This window comes from Festucalex cinctus, chromosome 17 (genome assembly GCF_051991245.1).
Source record: "Festucalex cinctus isolate MCC-2025b chromosome 17, RoL_Fcin_1.0, whole genome shotgun sequence".
NCBI classification, from domain to species: Eukaryota; Metazoa; Chordata; class Actinopteri; order Syngnathiformes; family Syngnathidae; genus Festucalex; species Festucalex cinctus.
The window spans coordinates 18,133,882-18,147,616 of record NC_135427.1 but is presented as its reverse complement, the minus strand read 5'-3'; the positions used below and the strand labels follow the sequence as shown (position 1 = coordinate 18,147,616).

The window sequence follows — 13,735 nt, the reverse complement described above, 5'->3', positions numbered from 1 at the left end:
TGCCGTTAATGGCTGGTGAAGGTTGGGGTGCCCCTGAGCATGCCAATTTAAATTCAGATTACAAGATAGATACTCATCACCTTCATTAATATTTGCTGAATCCTTAGCGAGCAGATGGACGAATGGAATAAAACAACGACTCCGGCACCGGTGTTAGGGGGTTCGATCCCCGCCGTCACCATCTTTTCAATCATTTGAGAAATAATCCTATAAAAGCAGGAAACACCTGGTATCGAACACGGGACTTTGGGATCCGGCAGCTTGGTTACAAACCACTCGGCCAAACTTCCACATAGCCAAAACCGGATCCTGTCGTATTTATTGGCTTCATATAATCATACAGAAATTCTACAAATACAGAAGGTAAAGCAGCGAGCACCTTCAATCATGATGGCCGAATGTATAAAACTTTGCCTCCGGTTCAAGCGATCCGGGTTCGATCCTCGCTTGCGCAGCCTCCAACTAACAAAGACGAAATGGAAAGGTTGCAGAAAACGAGGCTTGAACACGAGAACAAGTGAACCGAAGGCAATGTCGTATGCCACTCGACCATCTCGGCTTTGACAACTTTCGGATTTTCGGTTCTATTCATAGAATTAGTTGTAATTTGCGCTCACCATTTGTTACTCTATGGCATAATTACGAGGAGAAGGAAGAACAGCAACAAGCCAATTTGGGCGAACGGATAGCGACACGGTCTCCGGCGCAAACGAGCAGGGTTCGAGCCCCGTCTTAGGCAATACCCTGATCAATTTTCTTTTTCCTGAATTTTGAGACATTTTTTTTGTTCTCTTCGTTAAATAAAGCTTTTTAAAAAAAAATGCACGTGATGACGAAAACCTATTTAAGGTGCGACTAATCAAACGAGCGATCTTCCTCTTTCTTCACCAGCATGAAGTCGACATCGTCCGCCTGCTGTTCTCCACGCATCTCGGCAAGATGACCAAAAGCTTTGACAACAGGTTTGTTGAATTTAAATTCTTTTTACGCTGGTATTTTTTTTTTTATATGTTTTAACATGTTGACCTTTTCAGCGTGCAAACGCCTTGCTAACATGCTAGCTAAAATGTTTGCTCCAACAATGAACGTCAAACACGTGCTAAAATGACACAAACTCGTTTATTTGACATTTTTGGCAATAAATGCTCGCGGCCGGTAAGTACTTGTTTGTTTAAACTTTTTAGTTTATTAAACGGTACTTGGAAACCTAAGGAAGGCACTTTATCTTCCCCCTTTCCAGGAGAAGAGAACAGTTTGGCAGAAGGTAAGTTGCCAGCGTTTGTAATGAGAATCAACTTGTATTTTGTCCACAGGCTTGCATCTTAAAGCGAATGGACTCCCCTTGAAATCAATTTGTCTATTTGCCCTGTTTTTCCCCCCCTCTCCATTGGCGATACGTACTTGCCATATTTCGAAGCTAACTATGTAATGTCGGCGTGTTTTTCAGCCCAGCTAGCATGCCGCAGGTGTCCAGTTGAGTCCTGTTCTCGTCACTGGTGAGACAAACACTCGTACACGTTAAAATGTTATTTAATCTTTTAATTTGTTCCAGCACATGGTGAAGATGACTGAAGGAAGGTAAAGGACATGTCATGTGACTTGCACTGACCATTACTGACATCCTGCCTTTTTATCTTTGTTTTTTTTTGTTTTGCTTTTCCTGTTTGCAGGTAAAAAAGGCCTCTTGACTTGAAGCAGAGCTGCCTGAGGACCAAGAATTGTGTCCAAGGCTGTCCATGGCTGGGTTTGAGCATGCTGCAAAACAAAATGGCCGACGTCAACATTAGATATAATATATTGAACATGTCTGTCTCTTTTTCTAGTCCCCCCCCCCCCCCCAAAAAAAAAGCTGCAATGAACTGCGCTTCACTCAGGACCCTCAAAGGTACATTTACCTTTGTTTTTGTGCTGAAACCTTGACGTTTATTACCTTCTATTGTCCACTAGGTGGCGCCAAAGCATTTCTGGTCATCATGGAGAAACTTGCTGGTCACCATGATCCTTTTTTTTTTTTTTAAATGTTTTTATTGTTGCCACATGTTTAATAAAGTGAAGTTGAAGCTTGCCTGGTTCTCGTGCGCTTCTTTCAATGTGACTTGACTGTTCTTGGTCGGATTCCTGTGAATGCAGCAGCGTCGTCACTGACAGTCCCAGAATTGACTCGCAGGTTCGACTGGGCCAGCTTCTTCTTGATTATCCTCCAATGTGGTTTCGGGGAGGAACATGGCGGCCTTCCTGGTGACGCAGCCGTGTGAACGATTTGGCCCAATGTTGTGGGATCCCCTTCTGTGCTGGTTGGTGAGTTTCATCACATTTCAAAAACGTTTGCTGCACAAGTTGACTTGACTCACTGATGTGGTTTTTGTCTTAAGGTCGGCACCATCTGCTCCTGCTGGCTCATGACTTCACCTGCTGACAAGGAGAAGCCAATCAAGTCCAACTTCAAGATTTTTTATTTTTTTTTGGTAGTCTTAAATTTAAGGTATTTTTGTTTTAATTAATTTTTTTCCAGTTCTATTTTTGTTTAGTGTCAAGTTTTTGTTTCTAAATTAGTTTTTTTTTGTTGTCATTTTTGGTACTTAAAAAAAATGAAAAATAAAATTGACAAATTTATCTTTTCTGAGCTCTTGTAATACAACCAACACATTACAAAACATTTCTTTAAATGTTTGATAAAAATGAATCTGGTAAAATAAAGGGGTGTGGTCAAGTTGCATGGGAGGTGGGGTTATGCAAATTCCTGAGCAGGAAGGGATCTGATTGGTCGTTTCCTAGGTAAGTAGAAGAATCTGATTGGTTGGCTCCACAAGTGGGCGGGGATTATGCAAATTACTATGGGCCAGTGATTTGCATAAGTGGGCGTGTCTATGCAAATTTGTCTTTTTTGCAATTTTGTGTGTAAAAGTGGGTGTGGCTATGCAAATATATTTGCATACGGCCAGCTGATTGGTTGATTCTGAGGGGTGTGGTCAATTATACAAATTAATTACAAATTTTCCAAGAAGTAGGTGGAGCTATGCCCCTTAATTTGCATGTTGAAGTTTAATAGTAGCAAAAATACTATTTTCGGGCCTTAAATGGATCGCAAGTGGATTTTTCAAGTTGTCCTCGAAGAAGTTTTGGCCTCCGGTCCGAGCAGGCTTACTTGATCCATGCTTAAAACGTCGCCACCTGGCCTTGAAAAATGAAGCGAGAAAGCCAGCTCGGACTGGAGGCCAAAAATCTTCAAGGACAGCCTGAACAATCCACTTGCAACGCCGACAATACAAGCACCTGAATGCATCACACACACAAATTGTCACACTTTGAACACGTCACAGAAAGAAGACACTGAGACGTTCGTTCCACTTCAACAATATATTTGACTTTTTTTTTTTTTTTTTTTTAATACATCAATTTCATATTGCACTCACGTTACAAACACTGCTTGCGCCATGTTGTGTGTGCGTGATGTCACGTGAGCGCAAGTCAGCCATCTCGTCATCGGACAAAAAGACAGACAATAACGTCAGTCAATGCTTCTGGACATGTGCGCAACATTTGTTTTCATACTATTATTTTCCACAAGTGTGCAAAAATACCTGAAGCATTATTTTTGCAACAATTGTGCACAACAATAGCATTGAATCGAGCACACGTTCATAAGCATCGAATGAGGTTCTGCTGCGTGTCGTACATCAAGCAAGAGGCTTCGTGACATCACGCACAACATTTGCCTTCGAATAGCGCACGCACACACCTGTCCATGAGCTGTCAATGTAGCGCCGACGGACACGTGTCCTCAAGTCTGTCGGCCGCGTGTTCGGCCAACACGTCCACCGTCCTGACACAAAACAAACAAAAACAAAATGGTCGTTCACATCAAATGACTCACAACGCAGCTAAGCCCAATTGCAAGATAGCACAACCAAGAAATAAAAATAAATGACAGTAAGTCATGATGCCAAATTGTCATTAGAAATGTCTCAGTTAAAATCATAAACAAAGGCAAGTATGTGCAATCATCAGTAAAAGCAGAACAATTTTTCAAACTATTCACATGTGCATTTGAAGTCGCACGCATGCCTTCAACACATATTAAAGTTGACATCATCTACCTGTCAATCAATGATGTCCACTTGGTCAAGAAATCAGACAGAGAGTGTACTTAATATTTAGACACTTGATTAGGTACACTTGAGGCTATCTACTGACACCTCATCACTTGTCTATCAATTATCATAATCTATATACATGAGTAAAAACAACAAGCTAACAATTTGGCCATTTTGGAAAAGTCATTGGCTACATGAGTGCAACCAAAAAAAGCAACTGATCGACAACTCTCCATCGGCCAAACACGATTCATCGACTGCACAACACCGACACACGCGCAATCACAAAACAAGTACAACGTTCAATGCTCATGGACATGTGCTTTTAACTTCTTCTTTTTTTTTTTTAAACAAATAGTATTTATTTTAATAAGCAGGCACTTTTTTTAAATACATTTGAAAAAGAATTTGCCTTGATTTCTTTTTTTTTTTTTAATAAATAGTATTTATTTTAATAGGCATTTTTTAAATACATTTGAAAAAAGTTGCTTTGATTTAACTTTTTTTAAATAGTATTTATTTTAATAAGTAGACAATTTTTTAAAAATCATTTGAAAAATACGTTGCTTTGATTTAACTTTTTTTTTAATAAATAGTATTTATTTGAATAGGCATTTTTTTTAATACATTTGAAAAAAAAAGTTGTTTATTTTCCAATTAATTTAATTCATTTTTCAATCATTTGTGATTTTTTTTTTTTTTAACTAAAGCACAAGTTGCGAAGCATTGAATGTTGTTCTGTTGTTTGTCCAGTACATCAAGCAGCAAGTCAGCGTGCACTGCCAAATGGCAAAGTGGCATCAGACACACCTGGTCAAGCGCACAGCATGTGAAAAACGTCGACTCACCTGTGGAAAAGCAGCTTTCCAGGTGCATGCTTGTGTCACAGAGCCATCCGTGTCCCAAACGGCCTCCATCATGTCAACAAAACACAAACGAAAGCAGTCAGTCGAGCTCATTTGCATATCGGAGCTACTAATTTGCATAAAACTAAAAGTTTTCATACAATTGAAAAACTCTTAAATATTCGCATCACTACTTCCTAAATGTCATATTATTCAAGTTTTGACAATAATCTGTCTGTTGATGATTTTTCATAGAATGCAAGGTGATACATGCAGTCAGCAGGCAGGTGAGTGCCTTCCAACCGAAGCCACGCCCCTACCCACTCGCTCCGCTCTGCTGACTCCACCCTTATCACGCCCATCACCCGCACAAGACCGGCCTTCGCCAACTCACCGCTGCTGCCCCGCCCTCTGGAACTTATGGTGCATTCGAGAACGGTGGGAAGTCGGACTTTTCCTACTTCAAACAAGGAAGACCCCTTGAACTCGGAAATCCCAATTGTAAAGTCGAGGGGACAAAAAAAAAAAAAAAAAAATAGTACCTCGCCTTCACCGACGGACTACAATGTGACGTTACCTTTGCAAACACATACCGTGAATTGTAAAACAATTTAGTCAAGCATAAAACTAGACAGCTTTCTTCATTCATAAATATTCGACAACGTACGTAACAGTATGCCGTTAACCCCCTGCATGAAATTACACGCTGAACTACTCAACTGTGTGAAATGCTGATGAAACAATATAAAACATTAACTGAAGCAAAATTATGAGAAGTCAAGTTTGCTGGAGGTCAAAATGAGTTTTGAGAAGCATAATAAAAATAATTTATCACTAGCCACCATTTTGGTTGTTGGCTTTCACCTCTATCTCGTTTTTGACAAGTCGACTAATAAACACATTTGACATTGGGCAAAAGTATCGTTTCTCGTGTAAACGCACCTCAATGTCTAATGATCTAATCGAGTCAAATGAGGACACGCTAAATAGGAGACGATGGTTTCTTTTCAAACAAAAATATACTTTTAGCGGACCATGCGGCGAAAACGTGGACCCTTTCAGGTCACTACAGGGAAAAAGCAACTCGGTTAATTTCCGACCGTCCTCGAATGCAGCATCAACTAATCCCGCAAGGCATCAGGAACACTTTCCTGACTCATTCGAACATTTTCAACTGCTCACATTGGATTTTCTTTCATCCTGCTGTCTGTTATTTTTTTTATTTATTATTATCATCATCGTCATCATCATCATATCACACTTTCTCGTTTTTGACAAGTCGACGAATAAACACATTTGACAATGATTGGACAAAAGTATCGTTTCTCGTTCGATTGTGTAAACGCACCTAAATGTCTAATGATCTAATCGAGTCAGATGAAGACACGCTAAATATGAGACGATGGTTCTTTTCAAACAAAAATATACTTTTAGCGGACCATGCGGCGAAAACGTGGACCCTTTCAGGTCGTTACAGGGAAAAAGCAACTCAGATAATTTCCGACCGTCCTCGAATGCAGCATCAACTAATCCCGCAAGGCATCAGGAACACTTTACTGACTCATTCGAACATTTTCAACCGCTCACATTGTACTTTCTTTCATCCTGTTATCTGTTATTTTTTGTATTTATTATTATTATTATCATCATTATTATTGTATCACGCTTTCTCGTTTTTGACAAGTAGACTAATAAAGACGTTTTACATTGGACAAACGTATCGTTTCTCGTTCGATTGTGTAAACGCACCTAAATGTCTAATGATCGAATCGAGTCAAATGAGGACACGCTAAATAGGAGACGATGGTTCTTTTCAAACAAAATATACTTTTAGCGGACCATGCGGCGAAAACGTGGAAAAAGTTGAACACGAGTTACCTTTTCACAACATGTCGCCACTTTTCTTCACCTGACGTGCAGGTAGACGAGCAGCAGCCGACGTGGAGACAATATTCCTTTATGTGGACGCCTCTGTGCATGTAAACAATCCAAAAAATGTCGACTAACAACTGCTCCAACCAAACAAAACGCCAAGGACGCCAAGACAAACCATTCTTCATTTCCGGCGGTCGGTGTTTAACTTCCGGGTCGCGGCTACATCGAGCGCTCACTAGCTAAAATAATAATAAACGCCGTAGCGAATAATGAACTCGAGGGCAAATTTGTCATTGTGTCGAACGGTACATCCACAATTTAAAGTTTAAACGTTAAACATTTTAAACTACAAGTTCGCACAAACCAGAGGTCACCAATGTTTCTTTTTATTTATTTATTTATCTATCTATCTATCTATCTATCTATTTATTTATTTATTTATTTATTTATTTATTTATTTATCTAAAATCCGGGTATTTTTCAACCTTCAAGACAATTCTTTATTTGACAAATTGAATTCTGCAAAACAGTAAACATTTACAAGAAAAGATCCCTAACAAGATCCAAATTCCATTGTAGTCATAAAACGAGTTTTTCAGGGAGGCGAATTTCTGTGCGGAAATTTTTACATTTACGAGACCTTTTCTAGAAGTGATCATGTACAGACTGATCAAGTGAAAACAGTCATATTTTATTGAAGGGCGATTTGAAACTTTCTGTTTTGGATTTGATGAATATATTTTACATACATTTTATATTCAGACATTTCTTTCCCATTTCTTTTTTTAGTATGTCTTACACGAAAATAGGCTGGTATTTAAAGTTTTGTCACTCCTTGTTTGTGCTCTCTTGTAAATGATTTTTTTTTTTTAATGAATGATTCCCCTTTTTTGTTTCATCAATTCTAGTCCACATATTGTTAGCAAATGTATTTACGTGTACGTGTTTGCAAACAACAAACTTGAAATTTGACCAAACAATTTCTGCAGTTTTTGATGATGCCCTCCATGAAAGCAGAACGATTTGCTTTTGTTTTATTTTTTATTTGTAATGAGGCATTTGAAAACATCTGCTTGGACATGCTAAACAATATTTGACCAGTATCAAATCAGTAAGTGTCAATGTACAATTTTTTCTGAAGGGATGGAAAGTATTTTTGGAAGCCCATTGATTTAAAAAAAAAATATATATATATATAGTAATGGAAAAATGCAGCTGACGATCGATGGACGGACGTGCGACATTGTGAGCAATGACCAAAACTTGACACGCTGCTTTGCTTTTTATTTGCTCTATTTCATGCGGAGGCCACACCCCCAGCTATGACATCACTGTTGACGGCGCTCAAGCTTGATTTCATCCCAAATGTAAAAAAAAAAAAAAAAAAAAATGGAGGATATGGAAGCGGGTCTTGCTTTCGTCTGGTCTGGCCCTCCTAGAAGCATTTGCGGTGGACGATGGACGGTCCGGCCTCGTCGTACTCCTGCTTGCTGATCCACATCTGCTGGAAGGTGGACAGCGACGCCAGGATGGAGCCGCCGATCCACACAGAGTACTTGCGCTCCGGTGGGGCGATGATCTAAAGGGGGCGGGACACACCTTTTGAGCACAATTGGCCAACTTGCTGCCTTGAAAAGTGATTTTTTTTTTTTTTTTTTTTTTTTTTTAATCACCTTGATCTTCATGGTGCTGGGCGCCAGCGCTGTGATCTCCTTCTGCATGCGGTCGGCGATGCCCGGGTACATGGTGGTGCCGCCAGACAGCACGTTGTTGGCGTAGAGGTCCTTACGGATGTCGATGTCGCACTTCATGATGCTGTTGTAGGTGGTCTCGTGGATGCCCGCCGACTCCATGCCTGCCGCCGTCGTTAGCGTCGTTAGCATTGTTAGCATACACGTGCTCGCTCGCTGGCACGCACTCACCGATGAAGGAGGGCTGGAAGAGCGTCTCGGGGCATCGGAAGCGCTCGTTGCCAATGGTGATCACTTGTCCGTCGGGGAGCTCGTAGCTCTTCTCCAGCGAGGACGAGGTGGCCGCCGTGCCCATCTCGTTCTCAAAGTCGAGCGCCACGTAGCACAGCTTCTCCTTGATGTCGCGCACGATCTCGCGCTCGGCTGCAAAAATCGACAAATTGGCTCATCGTCAACGCTTTCCATCAATTCTGAGCAAATGCCATGCACATCCTGAATCCTGACACACCGCTTGGGAGGAAGCCAAAGTGTGGCCGGTTTGAACTTTGACCTTTGGGCCTGCATTTGCACCCCTTCTAACTTTCACACTTTTCATACAATTTGTCACAAAATGATTCACACAAAGAAATTTGGGATTTTCACACGTTTTTTACATCCACAAACGTTTAGGATTTTCTTCTTTTTTTTTTCCTCTCTCAAATTTGTGTGCATTTTTCATGACTTCTCATGAGTAAACCATCAATTGTGCTTGTGAGTTGTCAAATGTGCATTTGTGGATCATATGCACATTCATTTTTCAGCCTAACATCACGGTCTTTCGAAATATTCACAAGTGTGGTCAGATCTTCATGTGGTCTCAGGCCAGTTCTTCCTCTGTCCACAAGGAGGCACTGTTGTCTTTGCTGAACAGGAACGAGTCATCTCTCATTTCGTTCAAATTTCAGATTGAAAAATGGAAAATGAGCCCTTCCATAATGTCTGCCTTCATTTGACAAGTCAGGAAACAAAACACCAGTTGAGTAGCCTCAAACTTACCTTGACAAGCTGTTCAAATGCGACATTTTCTTCTTCTATTCCACAAAAGTAGCAGTTGCCCCAGACGTAACAAAAGAAGAAGAGTAAAGGAAAAACAAGCTGGAGGGAAACAAATGAGGCTCCTATTTTGTTTCCCAATGTGAGTGTATCAAACAAACACATCATGGAAGTTCCAACAAAGAATCATTTTGTTTTTCAATTTGAAATGAGATGCGGGAGCTGGCAACGCTGCCTCCTTGTGGACTGAGGAAGAATGACGGGTCTTGAATATTTGATGATCACGCAAACGCACGCTTGACGATTTCATAAGCACAATTCAACTTTTAAAAATGGAAAGTCACATTCGAGGCCTACACAACATAAACATCGGAAAATTGTGAACGTGAACAATTGTGAGCTGAAAAATTTGTGAAAATGACAAATAACTTGGAGACAAATCTCTCTCTCCTCATATTTTCAAGCTTGTTTTCAAATCACATTCAGGGAAAGCGAGTGATGGAGTTGTGGGCGGAGCTAGACGCACCGGTGGTGACGAAGCTGTAGCCGCGTTCCGTCAGGATCTTCATCAGGTAGTCGGTGAGGTCGCGTCCGGCCAGGTCCAACCTCATGATGGCGTGCGGAAGGGCGTAACCCTCGTAGATGGGAACGTTGTGCGTCACGCCGTCACCCGAGTCCAAAACGATGCCTGCGAGCACGAGACAGCAAAATGAGCGACGGGTCAGGCGGGGGGCGCATACGAGCGGCCGAGCATTCGTTCGGGCAGATGGAGCGCACCTGTCGTGCGTCCCGACGCGTACAGCGACAAGACGGCCTGGATGGCCACGTACATGGCGGGAACGTTGAACGTCTCAAACATGATCTGAAAGCAATGACGCAAAATTTAGGTGGCTGTGAGGAAATTAAATGAAATAAAAAATAAAAAAAAATCAGCCCTGGCACAACATGGCAGCCATGTGACTCACATCATTCCATCACTATACAATATGATATGATATATGCTAGGGGTGTTAAAAAAATCGATTCGGCGATATATCGCGATACTACATCGCGCGATTCTCGAATCGATTCAATAATCGGCAGAATCGATTTTTTTTTTTTTTTTTTTAGGATTCACACCTTGAGCATGGAAGAATGTTATATGAACGGAACATTAAGCCTTAATATTTTATTTTAATGCTGTTCAAACATGAAACAGATTACAACCTCTATAAGACTGAAATTTCAGATAAATAAATAATACATTTTCATATAAATCTTTCACTCTACAAGCTTACTGATTAGTATTTTCTAAATTTGAATGAAAAAAAATCATAACAATCGACTTATGAATTCGGATCGGGATTAATCGGTATCGAATCGAATCGTGACCTGTGAATCGTGATACGAATCGAATCGTCAGGTACTAGGCAATTCACACCCCTAATATATGCCATACAAGGCTCATGATATGACAATACCGTGATTATCGATTTATTGGTCAGGTAATCAATCCACGATAAAACTATTCAAGACAAATTGATGTTTTGTCAATGAGAAAATCGTTTCTTTTTGTACACAATATTAAAACTGGTTTTGTATTCACACTGAGTACTTTAGTGTATTTCTTTTTTTAAACAAATTTCTTAAAGAACTTCCTGTCAACAAATTTTGTGTCTTTCTTAAACATTATTGTCATACATGTCAGTCAGTCAAATAGTCAATTGGTTCATTTTAGAAACTGACACCATTTTTTGTGTAACATTGAAAAGTAAATAAAAATCAATATTAATATTCCTCAGAAATTGTGTGCTTAAAAAAAGTCAAAACATAAAATGTTTTAAAATGTTAAAATTGAAGATATAATACACATAAATTTATGCAAAACTGCTGCACAGATAAATGTCTTTCACAAGTTAGAGTGCTGATGAGTCGTCTTCTTCGCCTTAACACTTGCATCCATTTCCCAGCCACTCTTATGAGGAGCTCCCCCTAGTGGCCCATCAAGTAATTGCCCAATAATTCATGATCAATAGAGCTGTTATAGTGGCTGTATATTAACAACAAATCTCGTGATACTTGCGTAGGCGTATTGATAATTTAAAGTATCATGATTTATCATGATATTAATATATTGTTACACACCTAATAGACAGCGTGCAAAAAAAAAATGTGCAGTGTGCGTGCGTCGACCTGCGTCATCTTCTCTCGGTTGGCCTTGGGGTTGAGCGGCGCTTCCGTCAGGAGGGTGGGATGCTCCTCGGGGGCCACGCGCAACTCGTTGTAGAACGAGTGGTGCCAGATCTGCCAACCAGAAAGCACTTTGAGAGGCGGCGGCGGCGGACGTGGCGTGCGGGTGCGTGCGCCACCTTCTCCATGTCGTCCCAGTTGGTGATGATGCCGTGCTCGATGGGGTACTTGAGCGTCAGGATTCCTCGCTTGCTCTGCGCCTCGTCGCCCACGTAGCTGTCCTTCTGGCCCATGCCCACCATCACGCCCTAACAGCGCACGCGTGACCGTGACCATCATCATCACCATCATCATCGACATTTGTCATCTTTACCTGGTGTCGGGGCCGTCCCACGATGGACGGGAAGACGGCCCGGGGGGCGTCGTCGCCGGCAAATCCGGCTTTGCAAAGTCCCGAGCCGTTGTCGCACACCAGGGCCGTGCTCTCCTCGTCGTCGCACATGGCTGCGGGTGGGCGGGGCTACCACGCTAACGGACACACACAACGACATCATCAAGTCCAAGTCCGCTGGAACAGGTTCAGCCTCAACTCTGGGCAAACTTCCTAATTTGGGCATACGGTGGCCGCCATGACCCCCCCACCTCCCCCCAACACAGCTCAGCTGTGTGCACCATATTTGGGCATCACATTCCTGGGTGCCTGTAAACGCATCGCAGGAAGCGGCGGCCGACGTCAATCCGGATCTTGGCCGGGAAACAAAAACGTGTGAAGATGAGGATGAAGATGAGGATGGGGAGGAAAGGATGAAGATGTGATGAAGATGGGCAAGCATGTGAAGAAGTTGTGCTAGTTTGCAGAACTTACTGTGGTGCTCGGTTGAGGCGAGAGGTCAGGAGGTCGTGGAGTGAGCAAGCAGGCAGGCGAGCGGGCGAGCAAGTGAGGCTCCCGTCTGAGGAGACACCTTAAGAAGCCTCCTCATCCTCCTCCTCCTCCTCTTCCTCCCATCCAGCCAAACAAGGAGCGTCCCCCCGATTCGGGCCTCCTCGGTGCGCTCGCCTCCTTATAGGGCAGACCTCGGGGGAGTCGACCAATGGCGAGCAATGTCCATTTCTTCACGCCCGCCCGCTGACGCTTTCTCATCATCTCGATCCAGATTGTGGTCCTGGTTCCGGTCCTGGTCTTGGTCCAAAGTCTGTTGACCTGCTCTGCTCGTCAACAAGGTCCGCTGACCTCACGTTGACCTCGATCACCTTTTGGCCACACCCCCACACCCTTTCCTGGGCTTGTGGCGACCTAAAGGTGATGCTGGTGAGGATTGTGGGTAATGTAGTTGCACGTGCAGATGAAGACGAGGTTGAAGGTCAGGATGGAAGCGAGCACACTCGCATCTCCTTAAAAGGAAAAAAGACGCACGAGCCAAAAAAGAAAAAAAAAAAAAGAAAAAAAAAAGAAAAACTTCCTGCTCAAGCGTACGCGCAACAAGTTGAAGATCGAACAGAGTGTCATCAAATCCTAAAAAGGAGCTGGGGAGACGTGCATGACCCAGTCCCCCCAACATGGAGAAACAACATGTGAGGGAGGGGCCACCGATTGATCACAATTCTCATTTCTCTCACGCACACACAAATGCTCTTGCTTGACTTTGACCCAAAATGGGAAAACATTCCCACTTGCCACACTCCAACGTGATTGGTCGCTTAACATCCACACCACGTTTGGAATGCGTGTGTGGGTGTATTTGAGTTGGTTTTTGGCGCCAACAATTGTGGAATGTGGAGACTTTGAGAGTTTAGTTGGTGCCATGTCACTCACTAGCCAGCAGGTGGCGCCTGTAGCATTCAAATGTGACCAAACCTTTTCTTTCCTGCAAATGTCATTTACGACGGGCAGAACTTTTTCTTTTGTTCCATTTTGACGAGCTCACCTCAAAGATCAAAAAGGCACATTTGTCACAAATATTGACAACTGAGCGACCAATCAGCAGGACAAACGCACAAGAGCGACCAATCAGTGGGACAGGCACGCAAG

The 13,735-nt window shown here is 42.3% G+C and overlaps 2 protein-coding genes and 1 long non-coding RNA gene across 8 annotated transcripts; 1 reads left to right on the top strand and 2 right to left on the bottom strand.

Moving 5' to 3' along the window:
* Nucleotides 1–508: 508 nt before the first annotated feature.
* LOC144005396 (uncharacterized) lies at nt 509–2,065 on the top strand. 3 transcript variants are annotated; one of them, XM_077503530.1, is made up of 7 exons: nt 509–718; nt 892–962; nt 1,241–1,264; nt 1,448–1,473; nt 1,553–1,578; nt 1,671–1,885; nt 1,948–2,065. In XM_077503530.1, exons 1-5 carry the CDS (start codon nt 539–541, stop codon nt 1,570–1,572), a joined length of 321 nt encoding a protein of 106 aa, XP_077359656.1. In that variant the 5' UTR covers nt 509–538; the 3' UTR covers nt 1,573–1,578; nt 1,671–1,885; nt 1,948–2,065. The 3 variants fall into 3 exon arrangements, 2 of the variants coding, with proteins under 2 accessions (XP_077359656.1, XP_077359655.1); XM_077503529.1 differs by having other exon boundaries at nt 1,185–1,264; XR_013279555.1 differs by lacking the exon at nt 509–718 and having other exon boundaries at nt 886–962; nt 1,185–1,264; nt 1,448–1,496; nt 1,565–1,578.
* On the bottom strand, nt 1,536–7,020 carry LOC144005397 (uncharacterized). 4 transcript variants are annotated; one of them, XR_013279556.1, is made up of 5 exons: nt 6,818–7,020; nt 4,943–5,005; nt 3,740–3,823; nt 1,896–2,409; nt 1,536–1,755 (listed from the first exon to the last, which is right to left on the bottom strand). It is a non-coding gene; the product is annotated as an uncharacterized LOC144005397 (long non-coding RNA). The 4 variants fall into 4 exon arrangements; XR_013279558.1 differs by having other exon boundaries at nt 1,931–2,409; XR_013279557.1 differs by having other exon boundaries at nt 2,067–2,409.
* Nucleotides 7,021–8,081: 1,061 nt separating this feature from the next.
* acta2 (actin alpha 2, smooth muscle) lies at nt 8,082–13,666 on the bottom strand. The gene is made up of 9 exons (XM_077503760.1): nt 12,572–13,666; nt 12,080–12,234; nt 11,886–12,014; nt 11,710–11,820; nt 10,315–10,399; nt 10,064–10,225; nt 8,737–8,928; nt 8,488–8,669; nt 8,082–8,393 (listed from the first exon to the last, which is right to left on the bottom strand). The coding sequence occupies exons 2-9, from the start codon at nt 12,206–12,208 to the stop codon at nt 8,250–8,252; spliced, it is 1,134 nt and encodes a 377-aa protein (XP_077359886.1). The 5' UTR covers nt 12,209–12,234; nt 12,572–13,666; the 3' UTR covers nt 8,082–8,249.
* Between the last annotated feature and the right edge of the window lie 69 nt (nt 13,667–13,735).